This window comes from Fundulus heteroclitus, chromosome 11, assembly GCF_011125445.2.
Source record: "Fundulus heteroclitus isolate FHET01 chromosome 11, MU-UCD_Fhet_4.1, whole genome shotgun sequence".
In the NCBI taxonomy this organism is placed as follows: domain Eukaryota; kingdom Metazoa; phylum Chordata; class Actinopteri; order Cyprinodontiformes; family Fundulidae; genus Fundulus; species Fundulus heteroclitus.
In genome coordinates this window covers 1,821,095-1,848,369 of record NC_046371.1, presented here as the reverse complement: position 1 = coordinate 1,848,369, position 27,275 = coordinate 1,821,095, and the positions used below count along the sequence as shown (strand labels likewise).

At 41.4% G+C, this 27,275-nt stretch overlaps 1 protein-coding gene across 4 annotated transcripts; it reads left to right on the top strand.

Annotated features, from left to right (window-relative positions):
- Positions 1–43: 43 nt before the first annotated feature.
- LOC105929036 (tubulin-specific chaperone cofactor E-like protein) lies at positions 44–19,421 on the top strand. Of its 4 annotated transcripts, none has more exons than XM_021318532.2 (10): positions 44–186; positions 2,020–2,089; positions 2,556–2,687; positions 5,234–5,381; positions 5,462–5,601; positions 7,335–7,516; positions 7,605–7,861; positions 7,950–8,076; positions 9,107–9,223; positions 15,430–19,421. In XM_021318532.2, exons 4-10 carry the CDS (start codon positions 5,252–5,254, stop codon positions 15,773–15,775), a joined length of 1,299 nt encoding a protein of 432 aa, XP_021174207.2. In that variant the 5' UTR covers positions 44–186; positions 2,020–2,089; positions 2,556–2,687; positions 5,234–5,251; the 3' UTR covers positions 15,776–19,421. The 4 variants fall into 4 exon arrangements, with proteins under 4 accessions (XP_021174207.2, XP_012722088.2, XP_021174208.2 ...); XM_021318533.2 differs by having other exon boundaries at positions 63–186; positions 2,025–2,089; positions 15,430–15,775; XM_012866634.3 differs by lacking the exon at positions 2,556–2,687 and having other exon boundaries at positions 15,430–15,775.
- Positions 19,422–27,275: the final 7,854 nt, after the last annotated feature.

Sequence of the window (27,275 nt, the reverse complement as noted above, 5' to 3'; positions counted from 1 at the left end):
TCATTTGATACCGTGTGGGTGTTTGTTTGTTAGTTTTTTCTTAACTCGTTTGTTTTAAATGTAAAAAAAGAAAAGGAAAAAAAAAAACATTAACTGTCACTTCCGGTATGGTGGGCGTGTCTTAACATGTCAAACTAACCGAAGAAAAACAAAAACAAACCGAAGGCTGAGAGGCCCCGGTGAACGGTGAGTGAGCTCGTCTCTAACCTTATTGTTTCAGGACCGACTTATAGCCGCTATGTTCCGCATAAATGTCCCAAGAACTGGCGGAACACCAGCAAACACCGACACATCCTCCCTTTATCGGACTGGATGTAAGATAACCCAAAGTACTGAGTGTTCTGACCCGATTTGTCGTGGTTACAGTTTATATGGCCCGTTTTTCTCCTGGGACACCCTAAAATAACCCAGTTTGCTATTTTCTTCGGTGTTGTGAAGGCTTTAGTTAGAACTGCCTTTTTCAAACGCGCCTCGCTTCAGTTTTCCTCTTACTCGCTTCTTAGTTATTGGTTGACTTTGAGGCTGCTGTCGCCAAACTCTGTTGAAAAAAACGATAATTTAATTTGAGATTCCTTTTCAGCAACAACCTGAAAATGCTGGAATAACACATTCTCCTTCCTTTAGACCAAATGCATCAAAAGTATTATTCGGTGTTATCAGTCGAAGGTTGTTTGTGTTTTTTTTTGTTAAAAGGAAGAAGAAAAACACCGAAACAATGTAATACCAGTGGCGTACAGCAGAGGGCAGCAGATAGCTGCGTTTAAAGTTTGACTTCCTGTTTTTTTGTTCAACAATCTTGACAAAAACACAACTTGGTCTTTTCCTTTGTTTTTAAACGACTCCGTGTGCCTTTCAATACATTAGAATATCAGAGAAAAGGTAATTTATGTGAGCTATTTAATACAGAAAGATAAGCTCTTTATAAATGTATTCCACGCAGAAGAGGAAATATTCCTTTTTTCATTGCAATTGCAATGGAAAATTTGTCTTGCGCAATCTGGGGCTAAAGGTCTTGCTCAGTGACCCACAGTGGCATTATGAGTGATATTACTGCAATGATTGTCACCTGCGACCCATTGAAACACAACATACTGGTTTTCAAGAATTATACCGTCAGACCAATAAAATAAGTATTTTACGTACAGAAATGTGGGCCTACTAATCAGTATTTCCCGGTACTGTATGGTAGTAAAACAGGTGTTACTTGTAGTACTGCTGGAAGGTAAAAATGCTTCTTTACTGCCATAATGCAATATTTAATTTTGGTTTTCCCATTAGCTCAATGCCAAAATCATCAAGCTGAACTGACATAAGTGGTTAAAATATTTAATGAATGAACAAATGTGATATGACTTTAATCTTTTCAGTTAAATTGCTGAAGTTAATAAGCTTTTTGATGACTTTTGACTTTGAGACAAACAATCTACCTCTGATGCTTTAAGAAGATTATGTGCGTTTGATGTGTGACATTTTTTCACGTCAGCATTATAAGAAGAAGAAAGAAACAGAATTAAATATATTTTATGTGAATTTGAGAGAGAAAAACGCAAAGCTTTGAATAGCAGTAGTGTTTATTTTTATCCCATATTCTTTCAACTTTTTCTCTTTCTTGTGGCTCTTTAGCTATGTCTCACTGATTCCCAAGCTCCGCTCTGAAATGATTGCAGGATCACATATTTACGTGAAAAACTAAATTCACGGACAATCAGTTGTAAAAAGAAATAGCTGATTTTGGTGTGTAGATAAAGAATAAATATTTTTTTAAGTTATTAGATCCAAACATGGAAACAAATCTAAAGAAATCTTTGTTATGGTTTTGGCCGTTTTATTCCCCAGACATCAAAATTGGCCAAACCAAGAGCAAAGATGTCACTTTAACTGTCTTGTCATAATTCAGCCTCCAAATAATCAGATCTTTGTGTTTTCTTTGTTCTCATCACGTGAGATGAGAACACCCAGGACTGTTTCCATTTGGCTCTGTAGAAATAAACCTTTATCTGATTATTTTTTTCCCCTCAGCTCAGATGGGGACGTCGGATCTGACGCGCTGTTGAAAATACTCTCTCCTCTGGTCTCTGCTACATCTGAGGTAAGAACCAGGGGATCTGTGAAATGAGAAACTGCCTTTGACAGAAACACCAGGGCTGGGTTCGGACTCAAAACTCAGACATTTGGCAGGCACGCCACGTCATACGGGCAGAACTTCAGAAAATTGGCCCATTGTGTGTCAGACAGTGATAGGGCTGATCGGGGCCAATAAAAGGCACCCCAGGGAGAGTCTGGGCTGAATGTAGAGGCTGGGGTGGGAGGAGTTTTGATGAAACCATAACCTTGAATAAAAACACTAAGGTTGCATCATCATTACTCAAAATGTCAAAGGCATACAACATGAACTAAATGCTTTAATTTAAAACAGGAAAATAACTTGTGTTCCTACTGCTATTAAATTATAACCGTGCATTACTAACTGTAACTAGATGATCATATTGAGCTGGATTGTTGCTGTTTTTTCCTCTCAATAAATTAAATCATCTTCACATTTTCTCTTTACCCAGGTGAATTTTAGCTGAGATGCTTTTTTGGAGGATCAAGTGAGAGAAAAAAGCAAAAACCTGTGGGGTTCTCCAGGGTTCAGTCCTTGGCCACGTTCCCATCTTAACACCCCCCCCCCCCCCCCCAACAATAAGGTAATCTCTACTTTAATGGATGCACCAAGAAACAAAACTAAAATCCTGTTGGGTGTTAAAGTGATAGCTGTCATGTTTTACCTGATTTGCTCAGACTTCTTCCCATTTCTTTGTTTTCCTACAGCTGTCATGGTCTGTGGTTGTTTTAGCTGAGCAGCTCAAATAATTCCCCTTTTATCACGTGTGCAGGTGCCGTGCACAGCCTTTTGTGGCAGCTTATAATAAGTTTAAAGGAAAAACCGTTGGTGCATTTCTAACCCTGACCCAAGCGCCTTTGAGCAGGCGAACCTGCAGGGAAACAGTCGATAAAGCTCTTATTGTTGCTTAACGCAGCTCTATGCAAAGACAGCTGGACCGTAGAAACTATTCAGGATACTTTAGGTGGATAGGAGCAAATCAAAATATAGCTGATAATATTCACAATAAACAGCTTTGGGATTGTTTTAAATATTAAGAATTATTATTGAAACCATCCTTTGCTCTTATGTATAAAGATAAACTTTCAGAATGGCACATAAATGGTTTAAATCTTCATTGTTTTTCTTTTTATGTGCCAAGCATACATTATTCACAAATCAAAAAAAAAAAAATTGTCTCCGTTTTTTTTCAGCCTCTAAAATGCAATTAAATGGTTAAAGGAACCAAATCCATCCTTTTAAAACATATATATGAATTGCCATTTCTCTCATTGTCTTTTTAAAAACCAGAGACATTAGTGTTTTTGTTTGAAGTTGCTGTCAGCCAAACTGAGCCGTTGTTATGGAGTCAAATTCAAACCAAAATTGAGATGGAACTGCTGTCTGAGCGTCCCTGAGTGCAGCTAATGGGCATTTAAATGATCGGCAACAGTAATATATCTGTCTACCAGCTCTGGGGAGCAATACTGATTTATTTCTGAACTTTAAACCAGTGTTAAAGCTGCTCTACAACATGTCTTAGAGAGAGAGCCTCGGTTTTACACAATAGTAACAGCAGTTACTGTAGACCTTCCGCTTTATTTAAGGGTCTGATCTTCCAAAAAATCTGCAGCTTTTACTGATAATTCGTCTCCTAAACTGTGACAAAGAGCCGCCTGGACAGTCAAAACAGAGTTCAACAGCTTGTCCTTTAATTAAACACACCCTTCATCAGCCTTACAGGGCCTGGTTGATCCGTACAACCCGTAACGTCACTGCTGAGTTACGGAGTTTAAAATATAACGTCCGTCTCACTGTCACTGCCCGATCTGAACCGCTAGCACCATCCGTACCGTCGGCTAAGTTAGCATTGTGCAAACAGAATAACCTCTGGGAAGGCAATTCTCAGTTTTTCTTACTTTTTTCTTCTTTTATCAAATGTTTCTTTTTGTATTTTGTTGTAATCATTTGAATATTGCGTGATTCAAAGGCGATACAGGGAGAAAATGGTTAAATCACGTTTCAATGGACGCTTTGCTCTGAGATACGCAGCAGCGAAAGTTTTAATTTGTTTAAATATTTTACTTTCTCTGTACTTAGCTGCGCACTCAGCGTTGATCACTCCGTTTGGAGTCTTTGGTCACCTGCAGTTGTGTTTTTATAAGAAATAAACAATGTGGCCGCCATGACAACAGGGTCTTCTCTCCTCTGTGATTGGTCCACCAGAGGGCGCTGTGACAGCAAAAATACGTAACAGCTCAATAGGTTTAATAAACAATTTTCTACTTCAATAGATTTTTCGTTCAAAATAACAAAAGTTGTTATGAGGGGAATTATAGCATGTTGTAGAAAAGTACGGAAATACTTTTCTTCCAGTCCTGTTTAAACTAATGAATCGCATTTAAAGTCAAACTGGAAGAAATTGTGTTCGCACAAAGAAGCTAAAGGTACGGATCGGGTAGTGCCACCCGCTACAGATGGTGGCGGCGCATGCTTGTGACATCATCAATCAGTAACTTAAGCTGTCTTAAAGAGAAACCACACAATTACGACTGTTACATGTGTAAACAAAGCTTCTGAATTACTGATACCCAAACCCGTTCTGCTGGTTCTGCTGCCGTTGTTTGACTTTTTGACATCTTTAGTATTTTGGGATTTATCTGTCAGCATATTGTTGTTGTTTTTTTTTACTGTATTTTATGTGTGTTTTATTGCACTGCAAAAACGGAACTAAAAATAAGTAAAATGTTCTTAAAATTTGTGTATTTTTCCTTGATTTGAGCAGGTAAATAAGATGATCTGCCAGTAGAAGAAGATTTCTGCACTTAAAATAGGAACAATTTACCTCCATCATCTTATTTCAAGTGCAGTATATCTAATTATCTTATTTTAGGGGTCAAAATACTCATTCCATTGGCAGATAATCTTATTTACCTATTCAAATCTAGGACAAAAACACAAATTTTAAGAACATTTTACTTATTTTTAGTTCTGTTTTTGCAGTGTGTGACGACCCAGCTGGAAAAAGATTTAAAAAAAAGCCACGGTTTGGTGACGTTTGCATTTTTAATTTCACCTGCGGATCAGAACCAGCGAGGTTTCTGTTAGCTGACATCTGTTCTAACATTTCCTGTTCTCCTCTCTGGACAGCTGTGACGCTGTGGAGCCATGGATTCCTCTGATGAAGACGAGGAGCGCACCTTCGTCCGGGTTCTCAGTGAGAAATACAACCCAGAGAACTTCCCCTATGGCCAGGGTGTGGTGGTTCTGCCCAGCCCTCCAGGATCCCCCGTTAAAGGTAACGGCCCAGGCGACAACACTTTATCCCCCCCGCCTGAAAGTCCCAAGTGAACCGACTTGAGTTTCCCTCGCCTGCAGACCGCCTGTTCTTGCCCAACATCCTGGTTCTGAATGACTGCGGCATCAGCAAAGCTGGCGACAGATCCGACATCGAAGCTTTCTGTGCTCATGTGCTGGAGCTGGACCTGGCCTACAATCAGCTCAACGACTGGGGAGAGGTGGGTCTGCCATGAACTTTCCCCGGACGTAACCGCTTACGCACCACAAACTTAAGCTGGCGCCGCGACTTACATCCAGAGATTCAGGAAACGCTTGGTATTCACACTAACGGACCGGTTTCAGCAGATTTACGATTCATGACTGAAAGACTTAAGAACCGGATCTGCCGACGGGTCACAGACTGCAGGACTTCTCAGACCAACTGAGCGGATTAAACCCGTGAAACATTTCAGGTGGTGATCAGACACACCAGTAGGTGGCGGTAATGCAAGATATAAAATGAAAGAGAGGCAAATAAAAATAGTTTACTGTGGCGCTAAGTCGTGTGATGGGTTCCCAGCTTAGTTAGACTCCCAGAACTCAACCCGTCACGGTTCCGTAACCTGCTGGGCTTTTGCCAGAACTTGCTTGGAACATCCTTGAAACGTACGTCTTAATTTGCTGGAACTCACCGGAGACTTTCCCAGAACATTACCGTTAATGTTCCTCTAACTTCCTGGGAACCATCTTAACCCTACCAGAGAATCTTCATGGATTTCTCCAGGTTTTTTTTCTTAGTGAACTTTCTCTGAACTTAACACAACATCCCTTCGTCTCACACACAACTTTCCTGTCACTTACCGGGAACTTTCCTGTTTATGTTTCTCCAACTTGTTGGAAATTTTTCTTGAACCTTTCAGGAACTGAACAATTATTTCCTGAGACACTGCAGGGAATTTCCTAATTCTTTTTTGTAAACTCTCCCTGAACTTAACGACGGCGTTCCGTGATTTTACAAACAACAACTGTCTTGTAACTTACTGGGAACTTTCCCAGAACAAAGCACTTACATTCCTCTAGAACTTTCCCTGAACTTTCCTGAACCTTTCCAAACGTAACATTTAGGGAATTTTCTAGGGACCTGAGGGAAACTTTCTCCTAACTTGTTCATTATGTTCCCTAAACTTCCAGAGAACTCTCCCACAACTTGTAGCAAACATCCCAGGAAAGTTTTTAGAACATACTGGGAACCATCCCAAAACTAGCAGGGAACTTTCCTGGTTTCCCAGAACCTAACGGCGATGTTCCTTGATTTTAATAAACAACCGGCTCATAACTTTCTTCACTGCAAAAAGGGAACTAAAAGTAGGTAAAATCCTCTTGAAATTAGTGTATTTTTCTTTGATTTGAGCTGGTAAATCAGACTATTTGCCAATGGAATAAGATTTTTGTACTTAAAATAAAAACAATTAATCTCCATCGTCCTATTTCAAGTGCAGTTTAGCTAATTATCTTATTTTAGGGTTAGAAATTTTCATTCCATTGGCAAATAGTCTTATTTAGCTGCTCAAATCAAGGAAAAAGTTAAAAAAATTTAAGAAGATTTTACTTTTAGTTCCCTTTTTGCAGTGTTAGTGTTTATCCTTTAAACTTATCAGTAAATTATCAAAGCTTACAGAGTTCTGTAAGTACTTAAAAAAATGGCAAAATAACCCCAGAAATATATCAAAATGTCCTGCATTTAGGGCGTTTAAAGTCAAGAATAGGTGGCTGATTGCCACGGCAAAATGCAGATAAAAAAATATTTTTACGTTTTTAGATTACACTAAATGTTGTTTTGTGTTTTGGCAAAAAGAAATCCCCAGTAGAGCCCAAATCAAAGAGGTAAAAGCAACTGAAGTGTATTTAATGATGAATAACAGGTCAGAGTTTGATGCATCGTAGAAACCTGCCTTGGTTTTGGGTTCTGCAGATCAGCACCATCGTCTCCAGCATCCCTCGCCTGGACTTCCTCAACCTGAGCATGAACCCCCTGAGCGGCGTGCAGCTGCAGCCCCGCGAGGCCGACCTCTTCTCCAGGGTGCGCCGGCTGGTCCTCATCAACACGCGGGTCAGCTGGGACACCGTGCACACGCTGACGCAGCACACCCCAGAGTAAGTCAGGTACGCTCCCCGCGGCGCTGCCGCACCACGCCCAGGTTTTTCTCACACTCTGCTCTCCGCTGCCCCGCATGCTGTCCAGGCTCAAGGAGCTCTTCCTCTGCCTGAACGGCTACGACTCGGTGTCAGAGTCCCAGGCCTGCTGCCCGTCGCTCAGCCTGCTGCAGATCACGGGCAACCAGCTGCAGGACTGGGCCGAAGTCAGGAAGTTTGGGCTGCTGTACCCCGGCCTGAGCACGCTGGTCCTGGCCAACAACAGCGTCGACTCTGTGGGCGACACCAAGGAGACGCTGGAGAGCCTCTTCCCCAACCTGCGCAGCATCAACCTCAACAACTCAGGTCTGTCTGGGCGCCGCCTGCTGCTGCGTTTTCAGGCTCCACAGATGGAATCGGGGGGGAAATAAACCGTTTTCCTGTTTAAATCCAGGTCTTAGTAAGTGGGAGGACATCGAGAGGCTGAACTTCTTTCCTAAGCTGGAGGACATCAAAGCTCAGGGAATCCCCTTGTTACAGTCGTACAGCACCCAGGAGAGACGCAGCCTGCTGCTGGCGCAGTAAGTCAAACCTCACTGCTGAAAGGCAACTAAAAGTAAAATGTTCATGAAATTAATGTATTGTTCCTTGATTTGAGACGCTAAATAAGACTATTTGCCAAAAGAATGAGTATTTTTAACCCTGAAATAAGATAATTAGCTATTAGGGCTGAACAATTAATCACATTTTCAATATAATCGTGATTTAAAAAAACCCAATTTCCAAATCGCAGAGGTCTGCAATTTTTGGCTATGTAACAATCAAAAATTACACACGTCCATTAGGTGTCAGTAAAATGTTTAAAGTGGGTTTGCCTCCACATGGAAGGGAAGACAGTTGCAGCAGTGAGATAATCTAATTTTATTACTTGTTTTAGAGTTTATATAATCATACAAAGCATTAAGTACTGGTAAATCAGTTTAATACATAGACTTGCTTGTTGGTTGGACTTTATGTTCAACAAGGATTGATGTCCAATTAAATTAAAAGCTGTTCTCTTGAATAATATTCTGATCAATAGAAACATTAAAAGTTCATGTTTAAAATAGTCCTTGTTTACAAACATCTTTATTTAGAGGCCATTTTTGTTACTTGTGGTTAATGCGGAGAAAAGTCAAAATTGCAATTTTGATTGAAATATATCGTAGGCAGAACGCAATAATTTCTGCTCTGAGTTTAGACGCTGTGGGTCTTTTAGCAACTAATCCACATGGCAAGGAAACAAATTGATTTGTTGTTTGTATATATTTTGAAACGCATGATAAATTAAACTGGGAAAAAAATCGCAATTAGATTATTTTACAAAATCGTTCAGCCCTATTAGCTATCCTGCACTTCAAATAAGATGATGGAGATTAATTTTTATTGCTTTAAGTGCAAAAACCTTATTCCATTGGCAACTAGTCTTATTTATCTCAAATCAAGGAAAAATAAACTAATTTCAAGAAAATTTTACTTTCAGTTCCCTTGTTGCAGTGCACTGCTGCTGTTTTTGATCACATACTTAATTATGTAACCGTTTGGAAATGCCGCCCCCCCCCCACCCCCCAGGCTGCCGTCTGTGATGGTTTTAAACGGGAGCATGGTGTCCGTCGGGGAGAGAGAAGACGCAGAGAGGTTCTTCATCAGATACTACCAGGACTTTCCTGAGCTGGAGCGTCCTCAGAGGTACGCCTTTCAAACCATGCAACAGGCAACGATACCAAAGCTAGCTGGAAATATGCAGGACCTGTTGTCCTCGTCACACTTTCTCTGAGCGACACGTCGTTTTTTTTCACGCGGTCTGAATAACAAAAGAGCGGAAAACCTCTGAGATTTTCATTAAATCCACCAGAACCTCATTGGTCCCTTATGATAAGTTTACACACCCTGGCACAGTTTCTGATAGTCTAACCATTTTTCAGAGAACATTAATTATAATCCAGACTTATATTATAAGCCTGGAGCTGTTGGTTTATAATTATAGTCCAACAGATTATAATTATAGAAACCAATTTTAATGGATTATAATTATAATCCAGCAGATCAGACCTGCTGGTCAAAGGATTGAACAGATTTAGAGTTTTCCTACGTCTGTCCGTCTGGTTCAGGGCTCTGAAACCTGCGGCTCTGGAGTCACGTGTGGCTCTTAATAACTTAATAAATCAACTTTTAGCAGGTTTGCTTTGCATTTTCTGCACATTCTGTATAGAATTCCTTCAACACAAGGACTCCCTCCTGTTAAAACTTTTATTTTCCTTGTCGACATGAAAAGCTCCTGTCACAAAAATTAGATTTGTACCTTTTGGTTTCTTTCTGAAACATTTTTTTTCTAAAATGCAAATATAGTTTTCTTAATATAGTTGTAATAATTTTCTGAGGTACGTATAAAACTCGGTGGTCAGGCTGACAGATGAGGTCAGACAGGCAGCAGAGAGGAAGATGTGGAGGTTCTCTCTGGGAGGGACGAGGATGGAGAGGATCAGGAATGAGTCCATCAATTCAATTTTATTTTATTTATATAGCATAAATTCCCATCTTATCATCTCAAGGCTCTTTCCAAAGTCAGACTCCATCAGATCCTCCAGGTTGGTGAGAAAGTTTCCTCTCTAAGGAAACCCAGCAGGTTGCATCAAGTCTCTCCAAGCAGCATTCACTCCTCCTGAAAGAGCGTAGAGCCACAGTGGACAGTCGTCTGCATTGTTGATGGCTTTGCAGCAATCCCTCATACTGAGCATGCATGAAGCGACAGTGGAGAGGAAAACTCCCCTTTAACAGGGAGGAGAACCTCCAGCAGAACCAGAACCAGGCTCAGTGTGAACGCTCATCTGCCTCCACCCACTGGGGCTTAGAGAAGACAGAGCAGAGACACAGAAAGCACAGAAGCTCACATTGATCCAGGAGTACTTTCTATGGTAGAGAAGACAGAGCAGAGACACAGAAAGCACAGAAGCTCACATTGACCCAGGAGTACTTTCTATGTTAGATGGTAATAGAGGATGATCTGCCTCCCCTGATGATGTCACAGCTACCAGAACGCCAGACCAGGTGTACCTTCTATGAAGAGAAAAGGAGAGAGAACAAAATCAGAGGGACGGCTCAGGTTAGATGTTCTGGAGATGAAGCCAGAGATGGTTGGACATGTCCAGAGGACGGATGGTGAGGACATCAGTAGGAGGAGGACCAGAGAGGAGATGTATGGATGGAGGTAAAGAGGACATGAAGGTTGTTGGTGTGGGAGAAGAAGATGGAGATGATGGAGTTATATGGAGACAGAGGAGTCGCTGTGGAGAAAATCCTAAAGAAGAAGATGCATAAAACCTGATCAGTTGGCTGCTTTAAAAGGTTTTTCTGGCTTAAGACAAATTTAATTTAGTAGAAATGAGGTTGTAAATGTCTCTTGTGTTGTTTTTTATTTTAAATTTGGAACAGACGCCACAGATTACCCAACGGTCGTCTCCTCTCTCTGTCGCCTGCGTTCCACTTAACCTGAGCAGCGGGGGGGGGGGGGCGTTGTCCCCGGTTAAAGGAAACTAACCTTTGGGAGACAATGCCGCCACTCTCTGGCTGCTCAATGAACTCTTTGTGCGCAGAGTTCTCTGATTGGGAAACCGATACAGCATCTAGCTGCTAGATCTTTTATCAACACGTCGACCGCTAACGCCAGACGCAGCGCTGCTTCTGGGAGGTTCTCAGGGCCGCTACGTCTCTCTGACGCTTTCTGGAAGGTTTTCACTTCCTTTCATCGTCATTTCTCCGCTGATGCGTCTGGTCACACGTCCAGCTGCTGGTGGTGGTGGTTCTGATTCTGGTTCTGGTGGTTCTGGTTCTGGTGGTTCTGCGTCTCGGTCAGAAGGTCTGAGCGGGTGTCAGGGAGAGTCGGGCGCGCTCAGTTAGCAGCGAGTGCTCAGGTGTCCCCTTTCCTCTCAGGTAAGCTGGACCTGAGGGGAACAGACCCTGAACAGATAGTGGAAGGCGCCCCCTGGGGGTGTGTGGAGGTATTGCTGGAGAGGTGCAACAACAACCCTGCCTTTTTTTTTTTTTTTGTCCAGAGACTCCAGGCCTTCTAAATCATTGTAAATGTGACAACAGCACCCCCTGCTGTTTGCTCTGTACCTGCGGTCCTGACTATGATTAAATACTGTTAATAAACTGCTAAAAAAGTACAAACCTTAATGTAAGTTTGTCTTTAATATTAATGGCTCGATATTATTTTTGCCACATGAGGCTCATAGATAATTAAAAGTTGACTGCAGGTACGAGCAGAGCTGGAGAGTAACTAATTACATTTACTTGAGTAACTTTTTGGGCAAAATGTACTTTTAGGAGTATTTTACTGCACTGTAGTTCTTACTTTTACTTGAGTCAAAATATAAGTATCGCTGCTCTTACTTGAGTAAAGTTTCTGGCTCCTCTACCTGCTGTGAGTAACTTCAGGAATAAAGAACAAACTTGTTTTAACCAGAAATGCGTCAGAGACAAAAACCTGGAGTTTATGTTAAAGTGAGACTTCTTGTTTATTCACAATCTTTGTTATTTTAATGTTATTTTCTACCTGCTGAGCTCACTGAGCCACATGGAGGTCAGGTGAACGTTCAGTAAACAGTAGATATTGTCACTAGAAGTACTTTGCACTGTTCTAACATACAATATATATATATACATTAACTGCTGGAAGTATTGCTTTCAAGTTTAATGTTGAAAAAAAAATAATTTAGAAAAGTTTCTTCTGCATGAATTTATTCTGCAATTATAATATTCTTTGTATATATTTCCCACAGAGTACCCACAGATTCTGGTATTTTTTTGTTTTTTAAAATACCAGAATCTGAACATAACCTTATATTTTTGTCTGTCTGATTACATCATTTTACAATATTAAATAATCAGCTGTTATGATTAGTTACTCAGTACTTGAGTACCCTTCTTGCTGAATACTTATTTTACTCTTACTTGAGTAATTTCTTGGCTGACTACGTTTTACTTTTACTTGAGTAAAAATATGTTTTCGTATTTTTACTCTTACTTGAGTAAAATCTTTGGCTACTCCACCACCTCTGGGTGTGAGTCGGGCTAAAAGCCGTTTATATTGTTGTTAATATTACATAGTTAAAAAAAGTGTGGCAATGTTGAATTCTTCTAGTTGTTAGAAACCATTGTTACATGTTATAAATGAACCCATATATACGTGTCAAATTTCCCCAGGGATTCTGGGTAATCTTCAGAACGAAAGCTTCAATGCATTAAACACAAAGTGAAAAAAGTAAAATTTTGACCCATTTTGTTGGGTTAGGAGGGGGGGGGCTGAACATTTTTCCTTCCTCAAAGGTGACAGAAAACATTTGAGAACCACTGAATTAATTGAGTTATTTAGACGTTCTCACCTTTCAAAGAGCAGCATCAGGGGAAAGCAGGCCCAACGGGTCGTAGGCTGCAGCAAAGAGCACCGCTTCTTAAGACATTATGTGCCTTTTTATTAGAAATCTCTGCCTTCAGGCCATGACACCATGATGTTTTAGGAAAGGTTGTCCTACTTTAGGAACTTCCTGTTGTGCCTATTGTGACAAAAGGCAGGTAAAATCATTCACTTTCTAAAGCTGGTGCCAAATGTCTGATTAAATCCACCTTCTGAGACTTACTTCACTTCATTTTGTCTGATAAGAAAAGAAGAAACCCGCAGAGAGCAAATAGTTTGAATTATTTGTGTTGCTGGCGCAGGAAAAGGTTGGAAGAAGTGGACCGAGTCAGAGTTTCAGTCCGGTTGGACCGGCCTGAGAGCTCCAGAACCAGTTCTCTCTGCTCCTGGTTTCCTTCCCACTGCAGATTCAGGACATGTCATTACCTGCAGCATTTCTCCACCTTAAATGAAGTGTATTGATGTAGTTAAATGACTTCTGTTAGAAGGGCACTTTGTGCCTGAGAGGAGAGTTCCCACAGAGGCCCGTGTGTTCTTGGCCAGAACCCCCAGACCAGTTCTGAGTGGGGAAGTGAAATTGGCTTGATTGGACCAGCTGTTACAGTCTCTTTGAAAGCACGGCCCTTTTCTCCTGGATTTTATTTAATCGTTCCCGGGTCTTTATCTCCAGCTTCAGTTCCCCTGAGACCGCTGAGTGCTTTCTCACGGCAAGCGAGAGGCGGACGCTTCAGTTTCCCCTTCAGCTCCGGCAAAAAGTACCTTTACCTGCTACCAGAAAACAACCTGAGAGGAAATTAAACATAATTAGGACTTAAGTTCTTCATTTAGTATTAGCATTTATAGAAAAACATTAGAAACAGAAAGTTGAAGGTCTGCATATAACGAAGAAACCCTTATTGTGTGAGTTTACTTAGCTAACTTTACATCTCTAATTAGTTTTGTCTTTTTTTTCATACCTTTTCACAGCATCTTGTGCATTTATTAGTGAAAAAGCCTGACAATAAATGCATCTTTTATTGCAGCAGCAGCATAGTTTGACTCTTTAAAATGTAGAAGAACATGAAGAACATTCACTCAGTGGGGTAAAAATCCACATATTACGCAATAGCTTAAAATGGGAATTTATTGGCACCTGTCGCTATAGGGTAAAATAGGACTAAAGCATTTTTTTTCTTTTTTTTACTCTTTATATTGATCAGTGTCTCGTTTTAATGGATAAATGAGACGGTTTTCCCCAAAGAAGTCCAAGGAAAAGTTAAACTGAAGAGCAACTGCTTTGATATTAAGGACCATATTAAGGAAAGGAAAGGAATTGGACAACTCAGCTTTCTGTCCACAGACAGGCGCGCTGGATTTAATTACCTTAATCAGATCCGTGGATCTAGCGAAGCTTTCTCTCATTTTACAGTGAAAGCTGTTAAAGTGCGACTCACCTCCATGTAAAAGCATATTTACGGACACGCATTGTCGTCAAGTCCGTTCTTGGCAAAACACAGGAAGTACGGACTTGGGAAAAACAGGACGCAGAACGTATCTCTGTGGAACAGAAGCATACTCGTGTTCTCGTCTGGATCTGCATTTCACATCCGGTTATTAGCAGTCTTTAGATAATAATAAATTATTACTTATATTGATCATAAAGTTAAATAACTATGAATAATTTATTCATAGTTGAATGTGAGAGATAATATTTTGTGTTAAATAAATAATTTAAGTTCTTTAGCATTTTTTTAACATGCAAAACTATTTATACACTACACCATATTTTATTGATAACATTTTTAAAACAATAATATTTTTAATATCTAAAAAAGTGATTACTTAAAATTAAAACAATTTAATTAATTAGAATAAAAATTTTATTAATTAGAATTAAAAAATTCTCGCCTTAAACGATCTGAAACGTACTTTTGAAGAACAACAGCAGCAGAATTTTTAACTAGCTCCGTTTGTGCTGTCCTGAATCAATCTGCGGAAGCGGTGCATTCTGGGAAAACAGTCAGTCTGAAGAACGTATAAATCTGCTCTGATGCATGCTGGGTAAAGAGGGCGGGGCGAGAACAACATCCTGGGATTTGGTCTGGAACCGTGCTGAGGCTGATGACGTGTAACGAGAACGCTCAGTTACGCATACCGCCGATGTTAATCCGTAATTCACTGCAATACCTCCGTTTAACCCTAGGAGGGCGCCACACTGATGATTTTAGACACAAAAGCAGGATTTCAGCAAATAAGCAGTAATTTGTCAAAATAATGACCAGGATATTTAGACAGTACTATAAGACAACCATGTTAACAGCTTACTGGGGGTGAATTACCCTTTAATTAAGACTCTAAAGAGTGTTTGGTTCAGAAATTAAAATAAATAATCATTAAAATAAATATTAATGCATTGATAAATATTTCTATTGGACAAATATTTCCTTTCTTTTTTTAAGCATTTTCTTACAGAACCCCAACATGTTCTGTTCGGCTGCAGGTACCACATCCTCGTGTCCAAATATGGTCACTTAGCTCCGCTGGCTGAGGTGGACCTGAGGCCCCGCCGCACGGTGGTGGACGTGCGCTGGGGGGACCGGGTGGAGCCGGTCCCCCTGCGCCTGAAGCAGACTGTGGGCGACCTGAAGAAGCAGCTTAAGGCACTGCTGCAGCTGCCCTCCAGCGGCATCAGGCTCTTCCACATCGACAAAGAGCTGAGTTCGGTGCTCGGACCCGAGGAGCTGAAGTGCGGCTTCCGGGCCCTTCACTCCTACAGCATCCAGGACGGGGACGAGATCCTGGTGGTGCCCAAAGTGAAAAACCGCTGCAGCTCCTCAGATTTCTGAGGATCTGTGGCGTTGGACGAAGAATTAAAAGCTAACAGAGACGAAGCTTTCGTTTGGTAAGACTAGGTTTGCCAGTGTTGAATGTAAGGAAGCTTCCTGAGAGCAAATGGAAAATCATGCAACGTTAGATTTGCACATTGAAACTCTTCTAGATAGCTTTAAAATAATTCAAGTTTAGTTTTTTCTGGTCTAAGAAGCGGATACATCTGGAGAATTACTTTTACTTTAACCAATTTGCTTTCATCTGGATCATTCAGGCTTTAAAAGGTTGGAGTTTTGGGGCCATAACAATATTCATTTTGCTTTTAAGGAAAGGTATAACCATCTGCTTTCTGCATATTTAGGTGCCAAACATAAACTATGCAAAAGTTACAACAGGTGCATGTCAGTGGACTGGAGGATCAGTTAAAAGTTAAATAAATTTGGGAGTTTATATATTATATATGTTCAGATTGACATATTAAAAGTGTTCATTTCTGTTCTGTTGATGATTCTTGCACAAAGCTAATGGTAGCCCAACATTCAGAAAGGTTGATTATGACGTCAGACCAATAATAATGATTTATTAGGACAGAAAAGCTGTTTCTAAGAATGTTGGGTTTTTATTAGCTGTAATTAAAGCCCACATTAACAGAAACAAACACTTGAACTATATCAATCTGTGTGAAATGTTGCATTTACTTTTAATCATGTTCTAAGTTATTGAGATGCATCTGTTTGTACGCAGTAAAAATCCTCTAAAGGCGTCTGAACAGTCGAGGCGTTTATAGTTGCATGTGTTGCATAAATATCTGACTGTCTTCAAATGTTAAATGAGAATTTCATCGTACCAAAGAGGTTAAGAAGACCCAGGATGAATTTAATGAAATGTGCGTCCGCCTGCTATTAATGTGCAGGACAAAGGGAAGGGGGAAGAGACGACAGCCCTGAGGGGCGCCGGTCAAAAACAGTGAACAAAAAGACAAGGCAAGTTTATTTATGACACATTTCAGTAACAAGAAGATTCAAAGGGCCGAAACATGAAGAGAACAAAGAAAAGAAAACATTACAGAGGAAAGTAAAGGCAAGAAAAAAAAGCTACTTTTTTTGTTGTTGCTGTTTAGCAATTAAGTTAGATATAAGTAAGTCTAGCCTCATATAAACAGACAAAACTCTTTGTTTTTGTATTTCTTCTGAATTAATTTAGACTTTGATGATTTCCTCCTGGAGCCATCTTGATACTCTGAAGTTGTGAATAAATTCTTCGTGGATCAACTACTGAGACTTTAGTCACCATCTGACACCAGAACAAAAAGGAAACCCAGTTTCAGAAGCACGTTTCTGAACTTTAAGACTGCAGCTCAGTTCGTATTAATCTAAAACATATTTCTGCAAAGATTTAATTAAAAAACTGCTTTTGTTAATACCAACTAAATGCACAGATTACGTCAATAAAACCACTTCAGATTATCATGTTTTCAGGGATTAGATCCACTTCTGCACTGTGCAGAGGGCCAATAATCTATAGCAGGGGTTCCCAAAGGGGGGCGGGGGGGGGTTTCTGTTGCTGATGTTCTAAAGAGATTTAGTATTTCCTCTTTTTGTGATCCCGATACCTGAGTATAATTTAACAAGTTTTAACGCAGGGGGAAGGCTGCACTTTGTTTTTGTCAGAGTTCCTATAGAAATGCTGCCTTCTTCTTGTAATTGAATGAATTTATTCTCATTCCCCCCCCACCCCCCACCCCACCTGCCAAAAGGGGGTCACCGGTCTCTAAAAAAACTCACTATGACTTTGGGGGTCGCAGGCTGAAAAGTTTGGGAACCCCTGATCTGTAGAAATACAAGAACATCTGCCCGAACAAACATTTATGGTATTTTAGTGTTAAAAATATGCATTATGTCGTTTTAATGCTCTTTGTTCCTTTGCAGCCAGCAGCCTTTAAAGTCTCTATAATTCTTCTGATGGTAAATGATTTTAATATTTAAAAAAAAAACTTTTGTGGCGTTTTATGAGTACGCCACAGAGAGGTCCGCCTGTCTGAGTTCAGCTGAGCGGATTTTAAAACGCTCCTTTGTTGGGTTCAGAGCAGGAGAACCGTTTTCCTGCTCGCCCAGATCGGATTGTCTGCCGTGTTTTTAGCTGCGTATCCTGGGATAACCCCCCCCCCCGGCAGAAAGACGAGCCGGCTGCGAGGGTAGGCCGGGTCTGGGCCGGACGCTCGGGTTACCGCAGGCCTTCAGGCTGTGGAGCCGATGAATGGAGCGGCTCTGCCTGCTTCACACGGCCAGCTGAGAAGCAGGCAGAGCCTCCGCCGGGTGGAAACCACACACCGGAGACTTCCGCTGCCTTCAGGGTTACGCTGGGTTCATTTCTCAGCCCGGACCCTCCGTTACGCTCTGAGACCGTCCAGAGCTCGTTAAACTTTACCTTTGAGTCGTTTTAAGGCTCTGCTCCAGTGTTTGCTCCTTCCACTGCCAACAGTAGCACCAAACACAACGTGTCATAATCTCTCTGGTGCTCCGCTGGTCCAACCGCTCTACCACAGGATCAGGCTTCATGCAAACCCAGAGGAGGGAGTTTGTGTAAATGAGGTTTTAAAACATGTCGATAAAATCTATCTGAGGAATGTAAGATGCAGGTTTTTACGCGGCTTACTACGTGTTTTCTGACTCTGTTGTCTCCTCTAAGGCCACGTTTTCTTTAGTTTCACAGCATCGTCATTTCTGCTGGTTGTTGGGAGTTTCCCCGTTAATCTGTTGGACTCTAAGCCGCTCTGCTTCTAACTGGAGGAGAGGCAGTGGATCCGCTGTCTTCCAGAACCAGAGAGCAGTTAAAGTTCTTACCAACGCGTCCCCGTTTTACCCCCCCTCCCTCATACGTCCAGAAACGAACCGCCTCTGTTGCTCCAACTGAAATCTCCACATTGTCAGTTTGCTCCTTCTGTGAAGTTCGGTGGTTTTGGTGAATTCTGGAGAAAAAACTGTTGTAAAAAAAAATGCTCAAAACTCCTCAAAATGTAATTCCACTGTTTATTATGATCTTTAAATTTAGTTTTAATCTATCTCCTTTTTTTTTTCTTTGTTTTTTTTGTGTGTGATTTCAGATTATCACAGAAATTAGGTTGAGGTTGCATTGAGTCAGGTTTTGCTCTGACTGTTAAGAAAATGGAACCGCCACACAGACCCAGTGCAGCGATAACTGGAGCTGGGCTCTGGATTATTGGTTTAGATTTATAACGCTGAGCAGGACGGCAGTTTTTCATGATGGTTTCTGCAGGTTGTTGGTTTGGTTTGCATGGCTGGAAATCTGCTGGATTTAAAACCTCCGTGGTGTTTGAAAACGTCTCATTTCAGGGAAAAAAATATTATTTTTTGCAATATGTTTTCTTTCCCGACTTTTGGTCTTCAGTAACACCAAATACAGATCATGTTGACAGATTTAATAAAGTATATATATTAAAAAGTTAACTCATAACGCAGTTTGCCTTGTGCTGGTTGGAGAAAATGTGTTTTTAACTTATTTCATGTGTGCTTTTGGTTTCTTTTGTGGATCTCGACACTTTAATTCAGGTTTGGTTTCTGGAGATGATGATGCTGTTTCTGTATCTGTACTGTGTAATAATGCTTTTACTTCTCCTGAATAAATGAATCATAATGATGACAACTGGTTGGTGTCCCTGTCAGCGATTTAAAGCTTAATTATCTTTGTTACTACTTCAGTCACATTTAAACGTCTACGATCATCAAGCAAATCTTTACTGTCAAATGACAATCAAACAAGTTTTCAGATGTCACCAACAATTCAAAAATCTTATTTTGAAATTTCTAATTTCAAAATGTTTTTCAAATGATTTTAATTTTTTACAAAGAGAACCTTCCCAGGAGAAGCCGACCCACCAGAATTACGTCAGAACCTCATAAAGACTCAGCCAGGAGGTCCCAGAAGAACATCTAAAGCTCTGCAGGCCTCACCATGAACATTTTATAGGTAGACGCTCCACAGACTGGTGCTACCTAGTGGAGCTGTCGCTTCAGCGCAGCCGCCATCTTGGATGGGTCTCTGACGCGACCCCAGTGCATTTATTTGTACCGAGGAAGCTGTTTGCCCGACTAAAATAAATCATAACTCCCTGAATTTATACCCGATTTTCACACGGTTTGGTTTGTTAGAAACGGCAGAGATGTGGTTATGATACAAGACGCTGTCACACATGAAAGAACATGTTTTAATGCTGAAATCTGTTGTTTAGACAACATATTTCTGTAGTTGAAGACGTTTCGCTTCCTCTCCAGGAAGCAAAAGGGGCGTTGCTCTTGAGACGGTGACGTCACGTGCGCAGTACGTTATTCAAAAAGTCTGGAGTAATGATGAGTACCAAGCTGCCCAACAAAGTCCTTGTAATGGCTTAGATAACATGCAGATTCAACTGAAACAGGTCCACCCCTTGGTAATGGGCAGTTGTTAACGCCATTAAGCCAGCAGATTGGACCAAAACTGGTCCACTCCTCTGTAACGGGGAGTTGTTAGGGTCGTTATTGGCCTGGCTTAAAGGAACAATGTTTGATCACCCATATGAGGGTGAGAGTTAAGGTGATAGTTGGCCGGAATTAATCCTATAGCTGTGTTGTAAGTTTTTGAGAGTTGGAACCTAAGGCCTCCTCCTCTGTTTAAGGTTGGTCCCTCTCCCCAAGTGGCTGGGGAGAGGGACGTCTGGGCCTCCCTACTGAAGCTGCTACCCCCGCGACCCGACCCCGGATAAGACGAAGAAGATGGATGGATTCAGCTTTATTTTGTGAAATACAGAGACAACAGATTAAAAAGCATAACAATATGATCCATCTGTTGGGTTTCTGCATTGTTCTCACCAAGTAAAAACTCATCTTCAGAACTAATATCAGCCCAAAATGGTGATCTGCACCATGTGATCTACATTCAGTTGTTATTGTAACCGTAAACTGCAGAAAATATGGCAAAGTTGCTCCCTCTGCTTTTACTCCCGTTGGCTACTTTGTCAGCCTAGAGTAGGAGAGACCCATCCAAGATGGCGGCGCCGCAGGATGCGCTGCAGCACGTAATGAGGCATCTACATCTATAATGTCTATGAACCTCGCTGCCTTGATTAAAGTCAGAGGTCATGGTTCATCAGTGAGAAAGAAAAAAGGGCAAAGATGGCCTCCGTGGGAGAGACCCAAGGCCAGAACCACTGCTGACCCAAAAGAACACCAAGACCCGTCTTACATTTGCTAGAAAAAAAGTTATTGATGATCTTCAAAGCGCCTCAAGACAGTAGTGGATCTCTCAGGAGGGTGTGTGTCCTTTTGCATCCGGTGTAAAACTGAACCAGCATCAGAGAGAGAGCGTCACACCTGCAGTCAGACACAGTGGTGGTAGAGTGATGCTGTGGGGCTGCTTCGCTATAACTGGTGGAGCCATGAAGGTCCAAAACACGCCAGCAAGTCCACCTGTGACTGTCAGAAAACAAAGCTTTGGATTATTTTAGCAGCTAAATGTGACTGAGGTGCTGTGGAGTGACATTTAGCAGCCTGGCCAAAATTCATCCTCAGTGAAAAGACTCATCAGCAGTTACTAGAAACGCTTGGCTTGTTTTATTTCTGTTGGACAAAAAAAAAAAAGAAAGGAAAAAAAGGGAAAAAATAGAAAAAAGGAAAAAAAAAAGAAAAACAGGAAAAAAAGAAAAAAAGGGAAAACAAAGAAAGAAAAAGAGAAAAAAGAAGGAAAAAAGGGGGAAAAAAGAAACGCTTGGCTTGTTTTATTTCTGTTGGACATAAAAGAGAGAAGAAAAAAAAGGAAAAAAGAAAAAAAGGGAAAAAAGAAAAAAAAGGGAAAAAAAGGAAAAAAGAAAAAAAAGGGAAAAAAAGAGAAAACAAAGAAAAAAGGAAAGGGGGGGGGGGGGAAAGAAACGCTTGGCTTGGCTTTTAAATCAGCCACCAAAAAATGTCTTATAGGACATTTATTTATTTCCTCTCTGAATAAATATACTTCAATTAAAAGATTTAATTTTTCTATAATTTCCAGTGTCACATTTAGTTGTTAATGACATAAATATGCTTATGGGGGCAAACAGAAGTCCTTTTTTCTTTTCCTCCCTGAAGCAGCAGAAATCTGGAGGTGAAAACATGTTTGTTGGGACTGAGAAAACGTGTCCATTAAAACAAAAAAACAACAATCACTGGCCTGTAAGTGCTGGTGTAAAACAGCCTGGAGCTGGTGAGACAGGCGTCTCGCTCTCAGAGTGTTTGCTTCCAGGCACAGCGGAGCGTTCCAGCATGTCGGCTGAAAGACGAGGCGCAGAGCGGGGCCTCGCTCGTGTTACGGCCACATGGTACAAGCCATGGACACGCCTGGCCGTGGAGGAGATGTAATGCTGCAGACCTTCTCTCCTTCTGATGGGGGGCTTCATTCCACATGTGTCAGGGGGTGTCGGGTTTCTGGGGCATTCCCTCCTTCTCAAACTGCTCTAATCCTGAGTGGGATACCTGTGCCACCCACATCCACCTGCTCCCCTTTCACCTGTCAGTAGAACTTCTTAAGGACCCCAGGAGGGTTTTTTTGGGCTCTTTGCTGCTGATCAGGGGCCCTAAATGTTGCTTCCAGATTCCAGCTTTTCAATCACGGGGCAGTTTTTGATTTGCAGCTCTGGTTGTGCCCAGATTCCCCAGCATCTAGCGCCACCATGGGGCTCGCACTAAATGTCATGACATTTATTCAGTGGAGCGGCCCGACACTGGATACAGACAGACACTGTGTGGGAAAGATGATTAATTAACTCTTGGTTTTGGTTTAGCCTCACAGAAGAAGTAAAAATGTGACATAATCCAAATTCCTGACTTAAAATGTCAAAGATATACTTGTTTTAATATAGAAAATGTATGCTTTTATTGGTGGAAAATTATTTATTTTTCTAGAAAATGTATGACAAAAAAGGAAATAAAAAAGGAAAAAAATATGACAAATTCAACATCAGTTTTTTTTCCTTCAAATAGGTGAAATTAATCTATATTTTTTTTCAGTTGTCTGTGGAAATTTTCTCCTCAGTTGCCAGTAATTACATTTTCTTCCATAATATCCATAATACAATTCTTCCAAATACCCAGAGGCTTTAGACGCATCCATTTTGCTGTCTGTGTAATGCCCTACGTCTTCATTTCACATCTGCTCTCAGTTTGGAGACCTTTAAGGCGCTTTTAAACACTCAGTTTTACTCTTTGGCATTAGAGTAAAGTAAGTAAATTTTTCTTGAAATGAGTGTATTTTTCAGAATTTAAATCAGACTATTTGCCAATGGAATTAGTATTTTTACCCCTAAAATAAGATAATTAGATGCCCTGCACTCGATATAAGATGATGGAGATGAATTGTTCCTATTTTAAGTGCAAAAATCTTATTTAATTGGCAGATAATCTTATTTAACCACTCAAATAAAAAAAAAATACACAAATTTCAAAAACATTTTACACACTTTTAGTTCCCTTTTTGCAGTGTGTTCCTGTATTATGGGATGGCTTTATTATTTTGTTTTCCTATATTCCCTTTGGTGCAGCTCCTGTTGGTTAGAAAGTAAATAAATAAACTGAAATTAACATTAATAATCTACACTATTCAGGACGACGTAGGCTTTTATTAGCTGAATGGCTTGCTTTCCCTTTTTTGACTGCAGTAAAGTAATGAAACATTTCACCTTTTAGCCGCATATTGGTTTTGTTTCTATATGTTGGCATGTAAATGTTCTCTTTTGGGATTATTTAAGCATGAGCAGCATATTATGCATTAATGTAACATCTCCGGACCACTCGAACACCAGTGAGCATCTGTCAGACTCTGGCACTTTGGTTCCAGTGAAAGATAAAAGTGAATTCACTAAAAAATAAAAAAAAATGTCATTGAAGAGCATCAGTGTGATCTTTGTGTCTCGTTGTGATTTTTGTTAAAGCATGTGGGAATAAAGAGCCGGTCGCTGGACCTTGTTGTGCAGATGGTCCTTGGATCTGGCCCAGAATATCCTCATTGCTTAATGAAGTGAGACCAGGGGGCAACAGGGGGGTGAACAGGTCTTATTGTGCGCTGAGGTGAAGGAGTCACTTTGGGTAGAAAGGCTTGGGTTACTGGAAGGAGGTCCGCCGTTGTGAATGGAAGAGAAGACGAGGAGGGCAGGGCAGCGGGAGCCGAATCAGAAGAGCCCACACCACGGATTGGGTGACTGCCGAACAGAGCGCCGTGGATATCCAGCCTGGGACCTTTTTGTGAAGGTCAAGCTTGATGGATTCTGCTGGACTTTTGATGCTGGATAGTCAGATCCAGTTCTCACACGGTACTCTCCGGCTGCATGAGACACTTTCACATGAACCAAGACACTTTTGTGCAGCCCATAATTTTTGTCTTTGGGCATAATGTAAGCTTCCTGTCACCTTCCATCCAGGACAGAAGACCAATTATCCTCATATAAATAAGCAGAATTGGGACTGGATAAGTAGGGACCACTTAGGACTCATTGGAAATGTGCTTTGAGGTTAAAATGCTGAAGCACAATCCTGTTTTGTGGAGCACCAAGCTTTCTACAAGAGAGATTTCTCCAGTTTTAGCTTCCCTTCATTGACTTCCTGTTAAATCAAGAATTTAAAATTCTTCTTCTAACATATAAAGCCCTTAATAATCAAGCTCCATCATATATCAGAGCTCTGATTACCCCGTATGTTCCTAACAGAGCACTTCGCTCTCAGACTGCAGGTCTGCTGGTGGTTCCTGGAGTCTCTAAAAGTAGAATGGGAGGCAGATCCTTTAGCTATCAGGCTCCTCTCCTGTGGAACCAACTCCCAGTTTTGGTCCGTGAGGCAGACACCCTGTCTACTTTTAAGACTAATCTTAAAACTTTCCTTTGTGACAAAGCTTCTAGTCAGAGTGGCTCATGTTACCCTGAGCTACCTCTATAGTTATGCTGCTATAGGCTTAGACATCATCTGTGTCTCTGCTCTGTCTTCTCTACCATAGAAAGTACTCCTGGGTCAATGTGAGCTTCTGTGCTTTCTGTGTCTCTGCTCTGTCTTCTCTAAGCCCCAGTGGGTGGAGGCAGATGAGCGTTCACACTGAGCCTGGTTCTGGTTCTGCTGGAGGTTCTCCTCCCTGTTAAAGGGGAGTTTTCCTCTCCACTGTCGCTTCATGCATGCTCAGTATGAGGGATTGCTGCAAAGCCATCAACAATGCAGACGACTGTCCACTGTGGCTCTACGCTCTTTCAGGAGGAGTGAATGCTGCTTGGAGAGACTTGATGCAACCTGCTGGGTTTCCTTAGAGAGGAAACTTTCTCACCAACCTGGAGGATCTGATGGAGGCTGACTTTGGAAAGAGCCTTGAGATGACATGAGTTGAGAATAGGTGCTATATAAATAAAATTGAAATTAATTTTTATTATATAAATACACTTTGGCAGAATTATTGGTACATTTGCTCAGGCTGCAGGGATGGCTGACAAAGACATCATGTGTAGATCGGTAAATGTTAATTCTGATGATTAACTATCATCATATTTTACCACTGAATTTTTTTTTTCTCGGAACCAAGAGTTTAATCAAACTAAACTAGATGAAAAAAAGGTTCATTTTCAAGTTTTTTTCTTGTCCATAACAAAGAGAAGAAGCAGATGTGAAGTGAATCAGCTCAGCTTGATCTCCTTCACCTTTCTTCTCATTTCTTCGTCCCAACATCAGAATTCTCATCTTTAACTTAGCTACTCGTCCTTCTTTACACGACATTTGTTTCCACGGCCTGATTGGAAGTGGATGACCATTTACACAACAAGGAAGCTGCCTGGGCAGAGAGTCTTGTTGCTGCTTAATGTGACCGGGGTCGGCCCTCAGATTTGGAGCTTTTCACACGTCTTGCTCCTTACCTCTCCAGTTACCTTCACTGTCCTGCAACAAAGAGCCAACTGACTGTCCTTTCCTTCCCAGACCCCATCAGCACAGATCCCCCAGAGATTTCCCCGCGCTATCATTGCAGCATCTATGGAAATGAAGTGTCTTGTAAATGAGGCTGTTCCTAATTAATAAAGGGCTTCTCAGAGTGTGCAAAGTGGCTCATGTTAATGCTGTAACTCAACCTGTCGCAGCGCTTAGAAAGGACGGTTTCAGCCTGGGTGTGTTCCTGGGTTTTGTCCCCGAAGGTCCTCCAAAGAAAGAGACTTTGGGACTTTTGGTGCCCGCAGGCTTTGAACTTAAGCAAATAGAGCATTTAAATCCACACCTGCTCAATTCAGTGACTATTTTCCTGAAAGCTAATGAAGCTGATTCAGCTTTTTTGGCCAAGATTGTGTGCACAAACAGGGGGAGACGACTTCGGTTTCAGAGGCTCACAGCGCACATTCAGCAGACACTAAATACAAAACAGCGAACTTTAGAGAAAATAGAAAAATAAAAATTACAAAAATGCACATTTATATCTATGTACACCCAGTATCTTATAAAAGACAGCTTAGAACAGAGAAAATATACTTATTTTGTTTCACAGCATTGATCAGAGAAGCAGGAGGACCATGGTGGCTCTGGAGGAGCTGCAGAGATCCACAGCTCAGGTGGAGGTTAACCAGGAGGACCATGGTGGCTCTGGAGGAGCTGCAGAGATCCACAGCTCAGGTGGGAGGATCTGTTGACAGGACAGCTGTAGGTGATGCACTCCCTCAGTCTGCCCTGTATGGAAGTGGCACAAAGGAAGCCACTGTTGAAAGAAATTCATAAGAGGTCCAGTTTGTCACGAAGCATGCAGGAGACACAGCTGACATGTGGAAGCAGAGGCCAACACTGAAGTTTTAAGGCCCACGTGAAAAGCAACGTGTGGAGGAAAGTAGCAGAGCATGTCATCCTGCACACAGCCTCCCCATAACGAAGCACGGTGGTGGCAGCATCATGTCTGAGGATGCTTTTCTTCACCAGGAACCAGGAAGCTGGTCAGATGTGGTGGGATGATGGATGGAGCTAAATCAGGACCATCCTGGAAGAAACCCTGTTAGAGGCAGCAGGAGAGCTGAGACCAGGGTGGAGGTTCACCTTCCAGCAGGAGAACCTCAACCCTGAACCTGCAGCAAACTGAGAATCTGGGACAGACTCATGTTCCCCCCGTTCAGTCTGACAGAGCAGAGAAGAATGGGCCAAAATGGGAGTCTGTAGCTTCTCAAAGCTGCTCGACAAACCCGTAAAGACCTGCAGGTTCTACCGGCTACTGACCCACGGGGTGCTGACTACGAAAGCACTCCTAACTTTTCAGATATGTGAAAAATGTTGAACTCCATCTCTGATATTCCTTTCTCTTCAGGTAGGAATTCATTTCTGTTCTGTCTGTTGCATAAAATCACAATAAAACACATTGGTGTGGATAAAGGGGTGTGAATACTTTTCTTTGCTGTTTGAGATGGTGAGTGGACTTTTAAAAGGCTTTGTGCAAATGTCATCATTCCAAAGGTGATAAAAGCCTCAGTGTTTGCGACCAAATTCTCCACCCGACACATTT

What these genes read in the sequence shown, in the direction of transcription:
- LOC105929036 (XM_021318532.2), top strand. Translation starts at nt 5,252, where the DNA reads ATGGATTCCTCTGATGAAGACGAGGAGCGCACCTTCGTCCGGGTTCTC. An exon ending in CGCAGCCTGCTGCTGGCGCA is followed by an intron (nt 8,077 to 9,106) that starts GTAAGTCAAACC and finishes CCCACCCCCCAG; the next exon opens with GCTGCCGTCTGTGATGGTTT. An exon ending in GAGCTGGAGCGTCCTCAGAG is followed by an intron (nt 9,224 to 15,429) that starts GTACGCCTTTCA and finishes GTTCGGCTGCAG; the next exon opens with GTACCACATCCTCGTGTCCA.